The following is a 13,624-nucleotide window of genomic DNA, read 5'->3' as shown; positions in this document are numbered from 1 at the left end:
ACGCCAGAAGAGACATACGAAGAGGGAGAGGAAGAATTATTAACGATTGTGAACTGCTTGCGAAGTGACAGAAAATTGCGTAGCCAAGATAAAGTGAGGGAGTCTAATCGGAGGGCAGATAATTTAAATAAGATATATATATATATATATATCTATCTATCCGCTTATGACTTTTAGCTCTCCTGGCCGTTTTATTATTGGTATCGATACCAAACTTAGTATGGCATAACATGACTGCATGCAAAGATACCTGACTAGTCATATCAAGAAAATTATGATATGTATTTCATGAAAGTCATGATGGACATTTCATAATCTTGCAGCTCTCACGGTGGTTTCGTTCCTATGACATGTTGCGAAACTGCTATGGCATGACATGACTGCACGGCGACCGCAAGTGACAGACACTGACATAAAAATCATGACATGCATGTCATGTAGGTCATGAATGATGACTACACGCCACGCTCATGGTGCGCTTGCGGTCGTTTCACTGGCTTCACTTATACCAAATATGGTATTATGGGGCGTGAATGCATGACTAAGGTATTTGACTGGTGCACACGTGATGATCATGAAATGCGTGTCATGTTTGAACACGACTACATGCCACGCTTATGATGCGCTCACGGTCGTTTCGCTAGCTAAACGTATACCGAATTAGACATTACGAGACGCGAACGGATGACGAAGGTATGTGACTGGTGCAAACATCATAATATTGAGATGCTTGTTATGTAAGAACTTGACCACAAGCCTCACTCAAGGCACCAATACACTTCGATGGAACAACGCATACGTGCGTGCCGGCGTTCGTTTCTTCACGTCACGATGGTGATGCCACACCTGGCGCCGATCAGCCTGCCATATACTTGCAGCGTGCGTCGTGCTGCGTTGCTTAGACGCATACGCGTGTGAGTGCGGTGGGCGTTTATCTCTGACGAAGAGAAGAAAACGCAGTGCTGTCTAGGTAACATCATCGGCGCAAAACGCACTATGTCGCATTTCGCGCCGGTTGACACCTGGCCATGCAGACGAACGCTCGTCGAGCCTGGTGTTAAAATATAGAGTGCTCGTGTTGCTAACGCAGCGTTGCTGTGCTTTCATTGCACGCGTGTCAACGTTCCCTCGGAGTGTATTGGGTGATTCATGATGCGCTTGTGGCCGTGCCGCTAGCTCCACTTATACCAATTTTAGTATCAGGTGCTGTGAATAGACGACGGAAATGAATGACACGTTCAAACATGATAATCATGAAAGGCCTAATGTACCTCCGCCTCATAACGTTGTCGTAACGTCGTCACTCGTGCTTCGCATATCATAGATTCACTCTGCACGTGAGATCTGCCAATTTTTCACGAGGTTTATGTGGAATAGCGTGCTTCTGGTACAGAGGTGAATTAACTAATTGAGATCATTTTTCCTCTAAAGGACATTAAAGTGTCCCTTACACGTCTGAATCAATTTTTTGGTATACATTGAAAGCAGTAGCAAAACGTTGTTTCCAGGGGATAATTGACATGGTCTGGCCTTTTGGTCATAACGCTTCTTCTGTACTATCTTCGCTTTCTGAAGCTTCTTCTTGGCTAAATGGCAAGTGTCATCAATAGGATTCCACAGTTCGACAACGAACCCGTAGGAAGCTTTTCCGTCATAACAAGATGATCAGTGGCCCATAATTCCTTCAAGTTCACCAGGAGACCTCTGACGTAATGGCCGTAGAGCAAGTCAAATGGGCAGAAGCCTAAGCTTGACTTGGGAACTTCGCAACACGTGAAGAGTAAGGGTGCCAAGTACCAGTCCCATTTCTTCGGACTCTCCTGACACATTCTTCTCATCATCTGTTTGAGTGTGCCGATGAACCTCTCAAGGCGATTAGCCATGGGATGATATGGGTTTTTTGGCAGTTGTTTGAAGGAGAGAAGTCAGCTTAGCTCATTCATTAGGCGTGACGAAAATAACGTGCTCCTGTCACTGAATAAATCCCCTGCAATCCTACAAGCGAAAACATCCCCAGAAGCGCCTCCGCGACTTTCTCTTTCTCAATGCTCGGCACTGCTACAGCATCGGGATAACTCGCTGCCATGTCTACCATTGTAAGTACATACCTGTTTCCACCCTCAGGCATCGGCGATAATGAACCCGCAATGCCATTGCCTACTCTATTGAACGGGGTGTCAAGTATAGGGGTGTTGCAGAGTGGTAAATGACCCACCGAGTGCTTGGAAATAGTTATATGACATATATCACACGACTGAACAAATCTTTTGTTAACTGAATGCACCCCTGGCCAGTAGAACTCTTCGAGTACTCGGTCTGTGGTTTGTTTAATTCCCCGATGGCAAGAACAGATGCCTTCGTGGGCCATTTTCATCACAAAATGTCGGAGGCAGCTTGGTATGCCAAGCTGATCTACCTGCCTCTTGAGTGAAAGGTGTACTTACGATAGAGATTTACATTTTTCTTAAAGAACAATACTTTCGCAAACCTTGTCTTGACATCTTGGTTAGCGGTTTGAAAGCATTTACGCAAGCTGCTGTCTTCCTCCTGTTTGGTTCTAAAGCCCAGTGGACTGACGTCCAAGGAGTTTTATCTGGTTTTAATAACTGGTTCTAATAACTGATTCAGGGAGCAGATGTGGATTTCTTGTTTGCCGGTTGACCACTGCGACTTTTGTCTTCACACCCGTTTTCCCTGCAGCCGATGTCGAAGTCTTGATTGATTGATATGTGGGGTTTAACGTCCCAAAACCACTATATGATTATGAGAGACGCCGTAGTGGAGGGCTCCGGAAATTTAGACCACCTGGGGTTCTTTAACGTGCACAGATGTCGAAGTCTGCATACTAGGGTCCATGTGCACAACCAGAATTTTCTGCGCTAGAATACACTTCTTCAGCATTTCGGGTGTAAAGACGGCTCTTCCAATCGTTATCAGGATTGTAAGCAACTTGAACGCCTTCCATGTTTCCCAAGACAACATCATATAAAGGATTCAACATCATATAAAACGCGGTCGCGTTTTATCGTCTTGCTGTTAATACGTTCAAATTTGACCTGGGGGCTTGCTCAGGTTATTGCATTTGCATTTGCCATGATAAATCGACCCCTGGGCCTCTAACTAGTAGTCTGTAGCCTCCGCAAGTTTTTCAAGGTTTCGACAGTTTCCTTCTTTAGGAAACACAGCCAGTTTCTCATTGAATTATGTGAGAAACTGCTCTGAGACAATTTTGTCTAGCAGAGCATCGTAGGTCCAGCCTGTCTTGGCCAAACTCACCAATTGTCAAAATATAGACGCCCAGACAACTGCGCACCTGTTTGCGAATTATCCTGCTTTTCTAATGAAAATTTTGTTCGATAGCCTTCTTTCGTGAACCTAAGCGTTGTAGCAGCGTTTTCTTCAACATTACATAGTCCTTGGCATGTTAAGATGCCTTCCTACCAACTACACTCGAGGTGTCTTCGGTCAAGCAAAGGCCTAGTGATAGGGCCCATCTGTCTTGCGGCCAGTCTTGACTAGTAGCGACGCGCTCAAATCGCTATATATATGCGCCCAGCTTATCTCGGTCCTCGTTAAAGGCTGGGATGAGTTTATGTGGACTTTGGTAGCTCTACGTAACGCCTATTGGCGCACCCCTGGTTAGCTGCCCAGTAGTTGTGCTACTTGCTTCCTCTTCTGCTTTTAATCTAGCAACTGCCTCAGCCTCGGCATCCTTCACGGCATTTTTTTCAGCAGATGAGAGTCACGCGCCTCTTTTTCGCGTGCACGTTCTCAGTACATCTAATATTTAGGTGTTGAGCCACTTAACCCTAATTCCTTTCTGATTGCCGTCAGCTTCTCTGCCCCCATCATTGACCATGCCACACATATATGCGGTCATGCTCTTCTTAAATGGAACAAGAGTGGTCCTGTCTCGCAGACGCCAGATACTTGGTGGTTAGGTTCGTCACGTAGCAAGGCGTGTGATGCGAGGAAGATGGAGACAGTGCAAAAAACAAAATAAAGTTATATGGGACCAGAAAAAAAACTATTGCAAATACAGTACGAGACTCCGTGCACGCACATGATTCAAACACATAAGAAAAGAGTAAACAGTCTCACAGTCTGTGCCATAGCCCTGTGCCTAGAAGTGGGACCTCTTGCGTGCTTGGATGCAGTCGTCGCTTGGCTACACAGGTCAGCATTCTGCTGTAGAGGGCATCGCCAGGTCTAGGCGTAGCCGCACGCTGTCAGTGACATCGGCTCGCTAGACGTGGCAGCAGCTCCGGTCTTTCGAGGGTGCTCGCCGTAACACAAATGTCCGCAGGACCACTCACCCAGAACTCGTGCCAGGCCGCGCCGACGCGCCATGCCTGAAGGACGTCAATGGCTCGAGGACAGAAACCCGGCTTCTCAAACCTTGCGCGTAATAGCGGATTCGCCCTAGGCTCCCTTGCGTCGTCTTGTCAGCGTCCGCACGGCTTCGTTGTGCGTGAGCGCCTTGTATTTTTAAAGACCATATTCCTTCTTGGGGGCCTTCGACGCAAAAATTTTTGTCTGTCTGTCTTTCTGTCTGTCTGTTTGTACATTTGTCTGTTTGTTCACTATTAACAGCATTGGATACTTGAAACGGCTGACCCCATTTACAGCGGCCACCAATGTCGTTCAAGATTCAGCGTTTATACTGGTGCGATTCTCAAGTAAAAAGCAATTATTGCCTATGCCTTGAGCACCATAACAACACATATATTGTCACGCGCTACAAATGTCTTCAACTCGGAAGAACTGAGCCGGCGTGGAGACGAACCGAAAGCTGCCAAGATGGCTGCTTCAATAATCAACAACTTGACAGAGCGCGCGCTGCCCCAAAATATTTTCTTCCATTCCAGCAGGCAGCCATGGATGGTGCTCACCGTACCTAGCAACAAAGTGGCATTATTCCTCCTCTGAAAAAAATGGGCATTGCTCTGATGCGTGGAAAGTACAAAGGCGAAGTCGGGGCAAACCAACGAAAAATACACGCACACAAAAAAAACAGCAACAAGGTTCACGCGCAGTCACCCTGCCGTTTGAAGTACGGCTTCAGTCACACTACGTGTACAATTTCCAAGGAGTGCCTTCACCGCCGTGGTGAGATAGCGCCTTCAGAGACTATCTCGTGGTTCGCATCGCTCACGCGTCGCAACACTTTGTCCGGTACAAACAAAGCAGTGACTGAGCAGTTTTCTCACAATCCCTGACGTCGGACTGGAGTCCACACCCAAACTTGATCGCCTGGTTGGCATTTAACTTGCGAATGGCGAGCGTTGTAGCGGCATGCGTCTGTACTCTGCTGGTGCATTATCTGTAGGCGTGTGAACGATCGTGCTTCTTCGGCGTAATGGGTAAGCTGCATAGTGTCAGAAGTGATCAAAGCGTCGCAATTGTGTGAAAGCATCGCATACAGAATAGTCTGGACCTCACGTACATAGACAAGACGGAAAGGCGTGAATCGTGTAGTTTTTTGGACGATAGTATTGTACGCGAATGTGACGTATGGCCGCACCTAGTCCCAAATCTTATGCTGGACATCTACGTGCATGGATAACCTGTCAGCGATGGTCTCGTTAAGTCGCTTTGTCAAGCCGTTGCTCTGCGGAAGGTATGCAGTGGTCTTGCCATGACTAGGTTAGCTGAGCTTGAATATGTCATGAATAAGCTGGGCCGGGAATGCTGTTCCTCTGTCTGTCGTTATGCACGACGGGGCGCCATGTCGAAGAACGATCTGTTCCGTGAAGAATTGGGTGACGTCGGAAGCCATAGAGCGCTGTAGTGCTTTTGTTTCGGCGTATTTTGCCAGTAGTCGGTAGCTACTACGATCCACTTGTTGCCAGCAGATAGCGGAAAGGACCCCAGTAAATTCTTTCCTATTTGATAGGATGGCACTCTAGGTGTTTCTATTAGATGAAGAAGCCCCACAGGTTTTAGTGGCGGGGATTCACGGCGTTGAAATTCCCGGCAGCTTTTCACGTATAACCTAACGAATGCGGAAAGCGGACGCCAGCAGTACGCTTGTCAAACTCGAGCGAGATTTCGAGATGAATCTAAGTGACCAGATGTGGGCCCATCGTGGCAGGTGAGCAGGATGTCATCACGCTTGTCAGTTGGCACAACTAGAAGGTAGGTTCTCTCATTGTCGTTGCAAATTTTCTTATACAGGACCCCATCTCACAGACAGAACGACGAGAGACATCGAGAAATACATCAAGGTATGGAAATTTTCGTCCTTCAAAGTTTTCGATAACTGCGCGAATTTCGTCGTCCCCGCGCTGTCGTGTAATCGAATCTGTTGTAGTAAGCTTCCAAGGAAACCACCGTAATCATCGGTGTAGTTGTGCACGGGACAATGAATCAGCATCTTGCCCCGCCGCGGTGGTCTAGTGGCTAAGGTACTCGGCTGCTGACCCGCAGGTCGCGGGTTCGATTCCCGGCTGCGGCGGCTGCATTTCCGATGGAGGCGGAAATGTTGTAGGCCCGTTTACTCAGATTTGGGTGCACGTCAAAGAACTCCAGGTGGTCGAAATTTCCGGAGCCCTCCACTACGGCGTCTCTCATAATCAAATGGTGGTTTTGGGACGTTAAACCCCACAAATCAATCAATCAATCAATGAATCAGCATCTTTGTTCTTGTGACCCGATTTGTAAGCAATCGTGAAATCAAATTCCTGCAGACGGACACTTCATCGTGCCAGTTGCCCACACGGGTCTTGTAGGTGGGCTAACCAGCACAGCGAATGATGGTCGGTCACTGCCCTGAACTGACGTCCATAAAGGTAAGGCTAAATTTCATCGGGGCCCATACAACAGCGAGGCACTCTTTCTCTCACGTGGAGTAGTTGACCTCGGTGCGGGAAAGAGTGCGGCTAGCATACGCTATCACTTGCTCTGTGTCCTCTTGTTTGTTTCAAGAGGACAGCAGCAAGACGCACGTCTGGCTTCTGTATGAATTTCAGTATCAGCGTCTTGATCAAAGTGAGCGAGGAATGGCGGTGTCTGCAAAGGCTCCCGTAGTTCAGAGAAAGCTCTATCCTGTTCTTCCTACCAGACGAATGGAACATCTTTACGAGTGAGTCGGGTGAGGGGTTCAGCAATCCTAGGAAAATTGAAACATAAAGCGGTGATACTACACGCAGAGCCCCAGAAAGCGACGTACTGCCTTTCTTTCACGTGGAACAGGAAACGAGGCCACGAAGGTTCTTTCGTCGGGGTCTGGTCGAATACCATTCGCACCAACAACATTGCTGAGAAACTTAAATTCCTTGTAACAAAAGTGGGGTTTTTCTGGCTTCAGTGTGAGGTTAGCAGAGCGGAGAGCTTAACCACATTCTGCAGACGCTCCAGCTGCTCCTCAAAGGTCGCAGAAAAGACGACAACATAATCCAGATAAACTGGGCACGTGTGCCACTTTAGACAAGTAAGAACAGTGCCCATCATTCTCGGGAATGGCACAGGTGCTGAACAGTGGCCGAAGGGAAGCACTTTGAATCCATATAGGCCATCCGGTGTAATGATGGCGGTTTTCTCACGATGTCGTTCATCAACTTCAATCTGCCAGTAGCTGCTTTTTAAGTCTGTCAAAGAAAAATACTTGGCCCACCGCAGTCTCTATCGCAATCGCCGCAATCGTCAATGTGGGGCAGTGGATAGACGTCTTTTTAGTCACGCTGTTAAGTTTCCTGTAGTCCACGCAGAAGCGCAGTGATCCATTTTTTCCTAACGAACACGAACGGAGATGACCAGGCCCTCTTCGAAAGGTGAATAACGTCATCTTGCTGCATCTGTTCCCTCTTGATTATTTATCACGTCACGTTCCTTTGCCGAAACGCGGTAAGGGTGTTTGATGGGCGAGGCGTCGGTTGGCATATTTATTCGGTGTTTGATGATCGGTGTCTGACGAACCTTCAAGGTGGACACGAAGCACTATTCGAATTGATATAGCAGTTCACGTAGCTCGGTCTGTCCCTGTTCCGAGAGGGTCGAGTTGACATCACCTTTGTAAGTAAGGAAGTCACGTCGCTTGGTGTCGGTCGAATCCCGTCGTCCGCTGATGTAGATGCGAAGCATTCAAAAACGTCTGGGATAGTGTAGGCGAAAGCGATGGTAGTGTCACGAAACAGGTGCCCCTACTCATTACTGAATTTAGGTACAAGTAAGGCACAGTGTTCGTCATAAAGCGAGACGAGGCTGCGTGCAACGCAGACACCTTGTGCAAACAAAAGCACCAAGTTTCCTTCGTCGACAACATCACCATTCTGTAACTTATTGGACACCACATAAACTAGCACGCTTGAACGTGGAGGCAACGTGATGCTGTCGGCAGAAACGCGAAACGTGCTGTCACGGATGGCGTCAGATTTGTCTGAGGATTCAGCTGTCGAAAGCGTCACGGTACGCTCTCGAAGAGGGATAATAGCACCATCCTCCCGCAAGAAGTTGACTTCCGCAAGAAGTTGGGTGTTGCGTTGGTAAACGCAACACCCAACCACGCCTACATAAGAAGGTCTGGTCTGCTCGACAAAGCCCCTATAGGACTTGAAGCCTTAACGTAGGGTCAAGCGAGTACAGTCGGGCATGATTGAAGTGCGGCAGATTCGATTCTGGTGTGGTTGCTGGCGAGCAAGGGAGCGGAGCTTTCATGCAGTATCTTCGTTTAAAAGTGGTAGTAGTAGTTTATAATCATCTGCGTTGGAAGATCATTTGCCCTTCATTGCTGATGATGCCGCTGTGACTGGGTAACCACTGAAATGTAACTTGATGCCTTTTTTCAGTCGGGTGGTGTCTCTGGTATCTCTAGTACCAGCTGCTCATGTGGTCCACGGCGTAAAACTGATAGTAGAAACTGCAGTGCCACCGTCGAGTGGCAGAAAATAGCCCACTTGCGTGTAGGTTGATCAGTGACAAATTGAAACGCGTTACGAAGTGCTGCCGATTCTGCTGCCATTGATGTTGTTGCATAGGATGTCTTGAATTTATTCATCGTGACCAACCTTGGTATCACGACTTCTCCAGTTGAGCTGCTCAGCTGAACTGATCTGTCAGTGTGTACATGTGTGGAGTCTTGGTATTTTTTATACAAGATAAGCAATGTGAGCTGCTTAAGTGCCAGTGACGTACAAATTGGACTTTTTCTGGACGCCAGGTATGGTAATAATAATAGTTGGCTGAGCAAAGCATCATTGCGGAGTAACCAGTCAAGCAACAGGAAAAACAAACTTGAGATCGATTCACCAAGTGCGGTCACTGTTTATCAGTAAGATGTGCGTGGTAAGTCAAATTGTAGATAAACTCGGTGATGTCGAGGAGTTCGACCAAGGTGTTGTACACTTTAAAAAAAGAGCGAGTAAAAAAGGTGTGTTTTTGTCCCACAACAATAATCATCATATATATTGCGTTCAATCCTTGCGCTATCGCCCCATGCCCGGTACATTCCGGTCACGATCGACATGCCCATTATCAGTGTTATATTGCATTCTCAGTAGGAAAGTGACCAGCGCCGAGTTTTCAAGAAAGCAAGCGCACGCAAGCCTGATGACGATTTTTGTTGTGGGATACAAAGACACCCTTTTTACTCAATATTTTTAGAGTGTATATATCCTCTGCACTTCAACATTAGTATGGGTCTTAGTAAGGCGGTCCCTTGTGATGGCGATACTTGTGGATGTTGATGCTTTTAGGGGCAAGCCTAGAGAAATCCGGAGCGCTTAAGTCTGGACACTTTGAAGCATTTATATGCTGGTTTTACTTGCGATGGTGAAGGCAGGTAAGCTGTACCGAAGGAATTTAAGGAAAAGAACCCTGTATAGTGGCATCATAGTGGCTGTGGATATTCCCCAGTTTTTTCCAGCAAAGAATTTGAACAAATGGCAGAAGCCTGTCAGCCGCCTTTTCATGTATGATACATCAGTGCTCCATGAGAGGTCTGTGTCAATTATAAGATCTAGGAACATGTACTTGTCAAACATGCCTTAGGCAGGCGTAACTTAGCAACGATGGCACAGTGGGGCGGGAGTCCGGGTCCGCTGCGTGCAAGCCCAGTATTCTACTACTCAGCTACATCGGTGCTTGTCAGTTGTTGCCAAACTTGCCTTAGGCAGGCTTGTAGTCGGAAAAGCAATCACGTTATTACCACATAAAAAGCGTTTCACAACAGCAAAAAAAACCAGTCGTTGAACAATGCGAATAACGCAACGAGTGTGCAGTCCAATTTTCAAACCCATTACAAAATCTTGTTCTGTTTTTTGTATTATTTGTAGCGTATACCCAGTTCAGCCCTAATTCCTCATTGTCGTCAGCCACTGCATAGAAAATTGGCACAAATTCTTTGCCAGTGTTTAGCGGATACCACGCTTCTCGGAAAAATAATAAATATTAGAATAACCAATACCGGCCTACTAACCAAAAGCTGACCAATAATGCCCTAGTGGATACCAAACTAGTGTGCTTGCAGTAGTTACCAAAAGAGTGTTTTAAAAAGGCACTGAAAGGCCACTCTTCAAGCTTTCGCTGTGACTGTGCTACGCCTACTGTGCACTCGTGGCATTTTTTTGCACTCGTTCATCAATCAATTTCTCTAGCTGGCCGTTCTTGGCCGCACAAAAATTGCGACAGTACATCACAGACAGAGAGTGGACTCTGACTATTGTGAGTATGATACATTTATATATGAAATCACCCTAACATTTAGGTCCAACAATTTCACAAGTTAAAATTACAAATAATTGTACGACAACCCGACATAACGTGCTATAGATCATTGGTCGTCATGATCTGCCTGAATCACGCAGCATTTGTCGAGCGACGGGACATTGCATTGAGTAAACAGAAGTTCGCGCGTGAAGCCGCAGAGGGAGTTCTCTTGTGGCGCAACCGGTGCGTCCACTTTCAGTTTTTATTGCATCGACGTCTGAAAATTCGACACTGGATCTCTGCAATTAAGTGCATTATTTTCAATTTTTGATTGCTGGGCTGGCTCTAATTGATGACGTAACACAATCTTGCCATATAAACAACTAGGCTAAAATTGATAGGGTAGGGTGATGTAAAACGTGACAAACGTTGAAAATAGTGAATATTTGCTTTATTCTACTCGTTTTAATTAATTATAACTGCCGAAAATGTATGTGCTGCATATAATCGTATATTACCATGTTGGCATAAATTAATAGGCTGTTTTAAATATAAAAGTCACAGCGTTGCAAGGCAAACCAATGAACGCGATAGCAACAAAGAAGTGTACGCCCAGAATCGCGAGAAGATCTGAACGCGCCCCGTATTTCCCCCGCACAAATGACACACAAAACGTACTCACAAGTTCAGGTTAACGCGAATAAGTGTCCTAGTTGTTACTTTGCTGTCTGAAAAGCGCGTTCTTTTCGCAAACGGAAACATGGTGCCACGATTGCAGGGACCATTCTGCGGCTGTAACCTTCAACAGAATTGTTCCAGTAAAACGCAAGACCAGCCAAAACGTACTCCTAACACGAGATAAAGGTAGGCGAACGGGTGTCTGCCCTCTCCTCTACGCGGAGCAAAGCACGTGTGGAAGATGAAAGCACGCGCCACCGCGTCGTTACGACGTGGCGACGTGCATGCATTGCGCCATCTTGCTGGTAATGCTGAAAACAGGATAGTTTACCCCATAGATGTCTTCACTAGTGGTAAGTGGCAGATATAAATAGCTTGCCGTTTTCACTTTCAACGACGGGCTCTGTCGTGGCTCAGTGGTTAACAACTCGCATTCATGTTTCAAAGGTATACTACGTTCAAAACTGCGCGGAGTCTTTTTCTGCATAGTTTTTTTCTTGCGTTATCGTATATGTAGGTGCGTATACATACATGGTTACTTACGGCGACACCGACACCAGCAAAAATCCAGCTGAGAATGTTCATACAACTGCCCTCACAGTAATAGAAATTATGTGCAAGATGTGTCATTTTGCCCCAACCTGCATAGCGAAACGACACCATGTGGGGCAGAACGAGACAGTGCGAAAAGTGTCCTCCAATTAGATTTTACTGTAGACACAATTGAACTTTATTCTTTGCGTGCACACAGTCTTCATGAGCCCACTTCTTGCACTATACACAATGAATCCCGATAGAACAGCGTGGTGTGTTGCACCAAAACTCCTAGCATATCAAGCACCTCCCGCACTTCTTAGTGCTAATTGTGCCTGTATTCAGAGCTTGCACTTCATTAGATTATTCAATGATTAGAGGCTAGATACGCTGAGACGCCTCTTCTCCGCTTCTATTTGCCCTGATAGTGTGGAACCGCAGGGGAATTTTATGGCTTTCAATTACGTTATGCGGGATTTGTGAGACAATGACTTCAGGATTTTCTATTGTTTGCTATTTTTGAAATTTTTTCATGCGCCTCTGAAGAGCATCTTTAGAAACACAGAACAGCCTCGATGTATTTCAAAAGGAGTGAGTCGTATCCTCAGCAGCAGCCAGTGATTTTTTTTCTTTTTCAACCGTGAACCTCTATATAATATTTTCCTGCAGATCCTAATCCTCCGAAAGTCAAAAAATAGTTAATACCTTGTATGACTAAATGTTTCACTCAATAAGTCACTCTATAAGGCTTTTAAAGCCTTTTCTTCACTTTTTCTCTACCACAAGACCAAAATAAAAAAAAATTCTTTTTTGTCACCGTGCATTGCATGAACCAAACTTTTAGTGCAATGTTGCTAGTTGATTAAGCAAGAAAATAAACATGCGTCAGTGAAACTGACGTCGTACTACCTTCATGCACAAATCAGAAAATTCGAACGAGCACAGTTTTGCTCCTTTTAGACCAGTCACGAACACACTGACATGAGCCACACCAATTTCGCCTCGAAAACGCTCTGAGAAGTCATTATTTTACATACAAAATTGTGTACAACTGCCAGCACCTTTTGCTGAAATAGAAAAACAAAAAAGTGCTTCTAGTAATAACTACTGGGGTCGGCAATGTCAAATGTCGCGTTTGGCCCAGTGTGTCTTTTTTTCTGACCCTACCTTAACAAAATCTGAGGTGTTAGATATTCGTTCATTATTCAGTTCTTAGTCATTTAGGCAGTGCCAAAATTTGTTCTCATCGTAGAAATGTTCTGACCAGACGGCAAGTACCTAATACAGTTTAAAAACTGCATTGATTTTAAAAACAATTCCTTTTTATCCTATAAGAAACAGGTAAGAAATATTGCAGCGATGATGTGCAGCTTTTGTTATTTTGAAACAAAAAATTGCTGCTAAGAATTAGCAAGAATCACTTCGTGTCTGTCATCAGTCTTGCTTAATTTCTTCTACCAGGTGGCCATGCAATCTGCCAATATTTACATTTGTATACACCTGCCGGAAATGTAAGTTAAGTTATTTCTAATGTTGGAAAAAAAGTGTTGATGAGGAAAGGGTAGCGTTGAGAAGAGAGGCGATAGCACTAGTGAAATAATCACAGAATATCCATGGAGTGAGTGTTGATGAGTGGGGTGAGGTGGGCGTCCGTGCGTTTGTCTGCCCATATGTCTGTGGATATGCTGTTCTGGCTCCGCCAAATACTGCCCAAAACAATACGGAGCTTCGCTCCTAAAAACTACACCATCTCCCACTAAGGGGAACG

General features: G+C 45.8%; 1 protein-coding gene across 3 annotated transcripts in view; it reads left to right on the top strand.

Moving 5' to 3' along the window:
• Positions 1-13,624, top strand: part of LOC142767045 (uncharacterized) — a 123,152-nt gene that overhangs the window by 47,392 nt on the left and 62,136 nt on the right. For all 3 annotated transcript variants that reach the window (XR_012884726.1, XM_075868260.1, XM_075868261.1), the window contains exon 4: positions 13,318-13,367. Coding sequence is in view for 2 of the 3 variants with exons in the window: in XM_075868260.1 (XP_075724375.1) it covers positions 13,318-13,367 (50 nt within the window). In the remaining variant the exon portion in view is untranslated. The remainder of the gene's footprint in view (positions 1-13,317; positions 13,368-13,624) is intronic.

The sequence above is a fragment of the Rhipicephalus microplus genome, chromosome 7 (genome assembly GCF_043290135.1).
Source record: "Rhipicephalus microplus isolate Deutch F79 chromosome 7, USDA_Rmic, whole genome shotgun sequence".
NCBI classification, from domain to species: Eukaryota; Metazoa; Arthropoda; class Arachnida; order Ixodida; family Ixodidae; genus Rhipicephalus; species Rhipicephalus microplus.
This window is presented reverse-complemented; position numbering and strand designations above follow the sequence as displayed.